Genomic DNA, 8,133 nt, shown 5'->3' on the forward strand with positions numbered 1-8,133 from the left:
GAGCAGAGAAGCGCCAACTCTGATTAGTGAGCGCAGTAAACATGTACTAATGGATTCTGGGCTACAGCTGAGCCCCGCCAATAATGCACAGTGGCACCATTTATAGTTTCATTCAGTGTGTAGATAAGTTTAGCGGAGAAATATGGGCCATATGTGCAGGTTAATCTCTCTTTGCTCACCATTATTCCACCAATTATGTCCCATACTGAAATGACAGGTTTATCAAAAGTTCAGAAACTTCACCATCCTCTCCTTACTTTGGGGCCCTGGGTAATCAGAAACTCTGATGACCCAAATGCAGCTCCCCACCATGGATGGATTACTGGACAGGCCTACTAAGCACAGGCTCAGGGGCCCAAATTGTCAGGGGGTCCCCCTGGCCTTCACTTGCAAAATGATAAATGTCAAATTAACATGTACCGACCAGGAAGAGACTCAAAACAAAACAACCAAAAAAGACACAATATTACCTCAGAGACCCAAATGGCTTAAAAAAGATACAAAACTACCTCAAGGAGACACAAAATGATGACAAAAGCAACACAAAACAACAACAAGGAAAAACAAAATGACTAAAAAGCAACACAAAATAACCAAAAAACACCAAATTTCCTCAAAATTACCTCAAAGAGCACTTAACGGCTAAAAAGACACAAAATAACCACAAGAAGACACAAAATGACTACAAAAGCCACAAAAAACAAACAAGGAGAGACATAATTACCAAAAAAAGACACAAAACAAACACAAGGAGACACAAAATGACTAAAACGTGACACAAAATAACCAAAAAGACACAAAATTACCAAAATAAGACAAAACAACCACAAGGAGACACAAAATGACTAAAACATGACACAATAACCAAAAAAGACACAAAATAACCACAAGAAGATGAAAAATGACTACAAAAGCGACACAAAACAAACACAAGGAGGCACAAAACAAACACAAGGAGACACAAAATTACCTCTAAGAGACACACAACCACAAAAACATGCATAATGACAATGACATGCAAAACCACCACAGACTCTGTGTCTTGCTCCTTTGTAGGAGAGGTGGTGGGTCCTTTGCTTATCCATGCCCAGGGGCCTATTGTCTCATACTCCGCCCATGCTCCCCCACATACTATTTCAGCCCCAGGAGAGGTGGCTTATTGGAGCCTTAGTTGTTCATACAGTTTATATATCATTTATTAATCCTACAGAGTATCATGACATCTGTTCACTCTTTGGTCCACTAGTGCAGAACAAATGACAGCCCCAACTTTGAACATATGTTGAGCAGTTTGCATGCATATTGTACATGCAGGCGTGAGAGCACTGTACTTAATGCACACACATGAGGGTAATGTGCACATTTGTTGGCATGCAAAAAGAATCAGCACCTCAGAGCTATAAAGCAGTTTGACATTGGATGGATTCACAGCCACTGAGCTGAAAGGTCCATAGAAAATGGTTTTGACATTATACGTTTTGCTCATAGTCACATGATTTAGTATGAAGCTACTTGGTCCTGATTCAAAACTATGAAGTTATCATAGTATGTTTATATTTAGCCTGTGGTTGAATTGCTCACTGAATTAACTGGCTCCTGATGAAGGTGTAACTCTGACTTCAGCTGCTGTACGTGACTGGTGGAGACAAATTTAGCGCCAAGTGCTCGTGCTGCGATACCAGCGTATCAAGGTGTGCGTGTGAACAATGTTAAGTGAGGCAGCGGAGGTGTGAGCGAGAGAACGAGAGCTCTTAATTATTTCAACATTTATGGTAAGTTATTTGAATAGCTGCACGGTGTTGCGCATTATATCTCTGGGCTGGTGTCGTATGTTTCCAGTTTGATCACAGACAGCGTGCCTCTGTGCTCCCTGACATCCTGTCACATGATTCAGTGACCGGTGTCTCTTTGACTGGCCTCGTCTGTGGCGGCTGGAACATGTGATTGACTCAGTTTTCAGGGGATGTTTATGGTCTATGACTATGGCATGGTTTAAATTACAACAAGGCAAATCCTACGCTGTGATTTCAGAATTATATTACTTCCAATAAGCCTCTGACACATTTAGACCATGACCACATACTAACACACAAGAAAAATAAAACATTGTTTGTGCAAGGTTGACTCCCTTTTTCCAGAGTAAAGCTGGTAAGTGTCCAAAATATGAAGGGTGGATCATGAATATGCTCAGTTAAGTTTCATGCTAATTTGCCCATTAAACTTTGATATGTCTTGTGTGCATGGATGGATTACTGAAGGGGCCTACCAGGCACAGGTCAAGGGGCTCAAAATATCAGGGGCACCCCTGGCCCTCACCTGCAACTATCACTCAGATTAACACATACTGACCAGTAAGACTCCAAATGACCACAAAGAAACACAAAAAAATGCAAATAGACACAAAATAATTCATAACGACTATTATAAGATGCAAAACAACCCCAAGACGACACAACCCCCCCCAAAAAGGAACATAAAATTACCTCAAAGAGACAACAACAAAGAAAGACAAAATGACTACAGTGACACACAAAGTTACAACAGATACGACTATTAAGAGGCACAGAATGACTACAAAGACACACAAAACGACTACAAAGACACATGAAATGATTAGAAAAAGACACAACATGATTCATAAGAACTACAAAGAGACCCGAGGGAACTGCAAATAGACACAAACAACCAAAGAAGACAAAATGACCACACAAAGACACAAAATTAATTCAACACACAACCACTACAAAGAGGCACAGAATAACTACAAAGAAACACAAAAGGATGACAAAGACACATGAAATGACTACAACGAGACCCAAAACTACAAAGTGATTCATAAGAACTGTAAAGAGATGCAAAATAATAAAAAGGAGGCACCACCACCACAAAGTCTGTGTGTCTTGCTCCCGTGTAAGTGGCGGGGCCTTTTGCATATCCGTGCCCAGGGGCCCACTGCCTCATAATCTGCCCATGTTTGCGTACAATATCATCCTGATGCTGGCATTGGAGGAAATGTCATGGGGTCATTAAAATCATTAAGACTCATTCTCCGATGAGCATGAGTACACAAAGCAAAGTTTATGGAAATCCCCAACATGTAATGTAAGGTCAGTGTAATAGGTCAGACTGGGTCAAGGCAAAGCTTCTTGGTTCAGGTACATCCAGACTGTTCAGACATTAGAATAACGTGGGAAAAGAAAAGTGGAAGTCCAGATGACCGTCCCTCCTGGCTCACGCTAATCTCTCACAGTTTAACTGACAAACTGTTATCAGACTATGGCTGTTTGTTTACACCACACTGCCTTCAAGGCCCAGGAGGCGGTTTGGATTATCAGCTCAGATGCATCCTGCATATGGGTTTCAGCACACCTATCATAGAACTAATATCAGACTCGGAGCTGCAGCCATGTGAGCAGTAATCCTGGTGAGAACGTGCAGCAACATTCAGCTTGATCACATGGTCAGGTCTGTGGCACCAAATACTCCAACTATAACCACTTCCTCTTAGTTCAGTTGGTTTTTACCTTTTATGACTGTTTCAATATTTACTGTTGGGTAATTACAGCCAAATGCGACTTTAATATACTTAACCTCCACCTGCAGTATTACTATATGCTTTTATATACATGTGCTTAAAGGGACAGTTCACCCCTAAATCAAAAATATATAATATTTTTCCTCTAACATTTAGCCCTATTTATCAGTCTAGATCATTTTGGTGCGAGTTGCTAAGTGTTGGAGAAATTGGCCGTAGAGATGTCTGCCTTTTCTCAGATATAATTGAACTAGATGGCACTCGGCTGGTGACACTCAAAGTTCCAAGGAAATACATTTGAAAAACTCAGCAGCAATGTCTGACCTGGTTACTCAAGATAATCCACAGACCTTGTTGTGAGCAATTTCATGTAGGAACTATTTTCTTTCCACCAAACTACACCTGCCAGTCGCATCACCGCGTACAGAGAAACGTGCATCTACTCATGGACAAGAGGCTCGTGCTTGTGACAGTACAACATTACTTAGCTAGCTCAGTGGTGCTAGGTGAGCTAGCAGTGTGCGGTGATACAGTTGGCGGGTGTAGTTCAGTAGAAAGAAAGTAGTTCCTACATGGAACTGCTCACAACAAGGTCTGTGGATCATCTTGAGTAACCGGGTCATGATTTCTGGAAAGAGACACTGCTGTTGAGTTTTTCAAAGGTACTTTTTTGGTGCTACGGGCACCACAAGCCGAGTGCCATCTACTTCCATTATATTTAGGAGAAGGCAGACATCTCTACAGCTGATATCTCCAACACTGGGCATCTCACAACAAAACAAATTAGACTGATAAACAGCACTACATGTAAGAGGAAAAATATGTGTTTTTGATTTTGGGGTGAACTGACCCTTTAAATGCACTTCCTGTCTTAATATACATATATTTTCTATACTGATTAGTGCATTTCAAATGATTTCTGCTGCATTTATATTCCATGTCATTGCATCATAGTGACCTAATCATACTTTCTTCTAGTGTGCTGATGGTATCACTGTACGACCAAAATATCAAAATAGGGACTATTCTCCATATGGCAGGCTGACAGTCAGATATCTTATCAATTTCCACCAGTTTGGAGGCTTCAAACAGCGGAACCAGATAGTGAGAGGAACTTCAAAGCCTTACAGCAAGACATCAAACAGATGGAAAAGGTGCATGCATGATAACATTGATGTTTTTTTGTTTTTTTTTTACTACCATGACTTGAGCGTTTCTAGACATGTTTCTCTGCAGGAGACTCCTCTTTCTCACCTCCCAACCAACCGAGTGGCACTGTGTGCATTTCCAAGGAATGATCCTTTACTATCTGGTTTTAAATCATGACAACCGACTTGTTGTTTTTCTGGGCAGGTCTGCATAAAAAACCACAGCATCCTGGTTCTGAAATACCTCCATCTCCGCACATCCGCGTCTCCTGACACACAACACACACATCCATCCATGCCGTCCATCCATCCCTGCACACGGGCTGAGGAGAGGAAACCAGTGGGGACAGAAAGAAAACAGCCTTACCGTGATTGTCTTCATCCATGTTGATTGTAGTAGTGACAGGACAGTCCGAGGGGAAGGTGTGTCCGGTGGAAAATGTATTATGAGTGTTTTTCAGCGGGATTTCTGTGTGTTTTCCCCGCTGACAGACAGTCCGGCGTGTTGACAGGCAGATGAAGTGGAGCGGGCTGGTGCCAAGATGTCAGCGGCGGAAATGATATAAAACCAGACAGAAAAACAAGCCGCAGTCTGGGGGTGAATTAAAGGGAGGTCCGTAATAGTACAGGGTATATTTCAGAGGTGTTTGACCCGGAGCGTCTGCCTCCTCTCTGCTCCATCCTCTCTGCTCCGTCTGCATTCACATTAGCTACACTGCAACCGCGACGACGTCATCAAGCCCCGCCCCTGCTAATAACACCCCCACACTAAACACACACACACACACACACACTAAATGTAGTTCAATTTGAATATATTGAATCTAAAGATACTGCAAACCGCCTATAAAATTCCAACCATGCTTAACTATGTAATTGTACAATTTCAACTGATTGCTAAAACACGCAAAATTCCCCAAAACACACTGAGGGCCCAGAAAGTTCTTAGACCTTCTGTCTAAAGCGACAAGGAGTTATAAACTGGTTATGAACTGGTTATGAAATGGTCTCAATTAACACCTTCTCCGTCAGAGTATTATTTTTAAGTTTTGATCATATTCACTAATCGTTCAAGACCCACAGAATAATTTGTTCTATGAATATGTAAACAGTATACGTTAAACTAAAGAAGAGACATTCTGTTTTAATACACAAAAAACACTTATTCCATTTCTTTTTTATCAACACTTGAATTTGTACATTTTCATTAAAAAATCATTTCAGACAAAAAGCTGAGATTTTCAAGTGCAAAGTCAATTTCACATTTACATTTTTTGTTTTTTTTTCACATTTCATTACATAAATTTGAATTCTAAAAATGAAAATAATAACAATGAAAATGATATTCTGTCTGAGATATAGCGGAACACGTTGTCACGTTCAGTGTCAATACTGTTGTCTCCCTAGTCAAGGAAATACATAAACAATATCCGATGGGTCACTTCAAAAAAGGCTGAACCAGAAGGAAAAAAACTGTTGTCTCCCTCTCCTCTGTGGTTGTCGTGTACATGTGTGACTGTCACCGTCATGGAGATCCCGTTTCAACCCACCAAACTTGTTTCTTCGTACAAATCGGATTAGGAATGTTGATCTGAACAGGCATTGTCAGAGTCCATCAACATCTCCATGGCTTGCGCAGCCGTAAACCTTTTCTTCAGCGCTGGCATTTCATTCAGTTTACAAGCTGCTACATCTCTGTAAACAACATCTCCCACGGTTTCCAGCGGATCTTCTTCTTCGTTTGTTTTTGGACTCAGCAGCTTATAACAGTGAAAATACGAATTGCCAGAAAATCTCGGTAATGGCGGGGATAGTGTTGAACACTGATGCTTCAATATGACCTGCATAAGCAAATGAGATTGGCTATTTCTATACAGGTATTCTTAACACCATTCCCTGGGTTTGGTCCCCCTCCCAAGGTCGCCCAGCTATGTGTGAGCCATCCCCTTAACACCAGAACTTTTTACACAAAGATTGCCTGATAGGGCTGCTATGAAGTACCTTCATTACACCGCCTTTGCTTTTGTACACAGAACCAAACAACCAACACATTCTGACTCAGACCTCATCACATATTGACGTTTGGTCATGGACTTTCCACGTCCAGATACGATGTGAAAGGTACCCTTGGTGTGTTGGTTGTTGAAGTTCTAGGACACAGTGTCAAGTTCTGCCTGTTACATACATTGTCTTCTTTCAAAAAACACTTCTCTTTTCACAGGAAATTTACAGTTTACAAAACCGCAAATTGATTTTTTTTATTTTTTGGGGGTCTTCAACAACTAATGCACGTGGTTGGGTTTAGGCAACAAAAGCACGTGGTTGGGCTTAGGAAGAAATAACAGGGTTTGGCTTCTTATGGGACTTGAAACTGCTCTCCTGGGTGAAAGTTGGTGTTTGTTGGATCCATCCACCATCTCTCCCGCCCACCCTACTCAGACTTTCACCGCATTAATTTTTATTTTTGTCCTGCCACGTTTCCCCCCGACGCTGCTGAGCTCTGTTAAACTATAACAGCAACTGGCCACGTATTAGGGCGACGTTAAAGGACAGTTTTTTTCATCAGTGTCTGACGCCGCAAGTCACTGTCCACATGCTGGATTTTGATGACTTCAGAGTGAGACCAGGTTGAAACAACAGTGGCATCATGCCACCCCAGTGTATGATTTCAGATAGCATGCCGGCAGCATCGGCATGCAATGTGACAGATAACATAGGTGTCGGCCGCGATTTCTAAACAATAAAAATGGCATTAACATATCAATAACAATAATTTACCATCACTGTCATATGGCAGTTGATCTCATCCTCTGCACGGAGGGTAAGATGTTCCTGGACCTTATTGTCCTCCCAATTTGCAGACATTTTCTACTGCTGTTCTTCTACTTGAGTTAGCTGCTAACTGCTTCCAGCTGCTTATAAAATCTTCTACTGGACCGTCACACACAAAGCATGTCGTCAAAAAGTCACACCCATCCTGTCCATGGTCCTGTCCTGACAGCTGTCCCTTATACACATACATTGATTTCATGCCACTACAACTTTTGCTGCCAGCTTAAAGGAGCTATATGTAAGAAATATAAAGCAAATAGTCATAAAATCCTCCTAATATGTCACAGAGACTAAGGAATAATGTTCATATAACATACTGATCTCACCGACAACAATAGTACAGCCAGAATATTCGCATTTAAAAAAAGCACTGTGTCTGTTGTTAGCACTGCACTGCAAGCCGCCAGCATTTTGGCTAAACCATGACCATTTTTGCATGTGACATCCGAGGCAAGAGCCCTGTGTATATATTGTAAGTTTAACTTAAGGGAAAAATAATTTGTCTATTGTCTAAAATAATTTGTCTTCCGTGGACCTTGCTACAGTTTTCCACCAAATTTCATAAAAATTGGGCCTGTAGTTTTTCTGTAATCCTGCTGACAAACACACAAACAACAC

At 41.3% G+C, this 8,133-nt stretch overlaps 1 protein-coding gene across 1 annotated transcript in view; it reads right to left on the reverse strand.

Annotated features, from left to right (window-relative positions):
• The window catches only part of LOC117246949 (cytohesin-3-like), a 48,044-nt gene extending 42,651 nt beyond the window's left edge, over positions 1 to 5,393 (reverse strand). Inside the window, exon 1 of the mRNA XM_033610990.2 lies at positions 5,051 to 5,393. Within this exon, the coding sequence (XP_033466881.1) occupies positions 5,051 to 5,069 (19 nt within the window). The 5' untranslated portion in view covers positions 5,070 to 5,393. The remainder of the gene's footprint in view (positions 1 to 5,050) is intronic.
• Between the last annotated feature and the right edge of the window lie 2,740 nt (positions 5,394 to 8,133).

This window comes from Epinephelus lanceolatus, chromosome 21 (genome assembly GCF_041903045.1).
Source record: "Epinephelus lanceolatus isolate andai-2023 chromosome 21, ASM4190304v1, whole genome shotgun sequence".
Classification (NCBI taxonomy): domain Eukaryota; kingdom Metazoa; phylum Chordata; class Actinopteri; order Perciformes; family Serranidae; genus Epinephelus; species Epinephelus lanceolatus.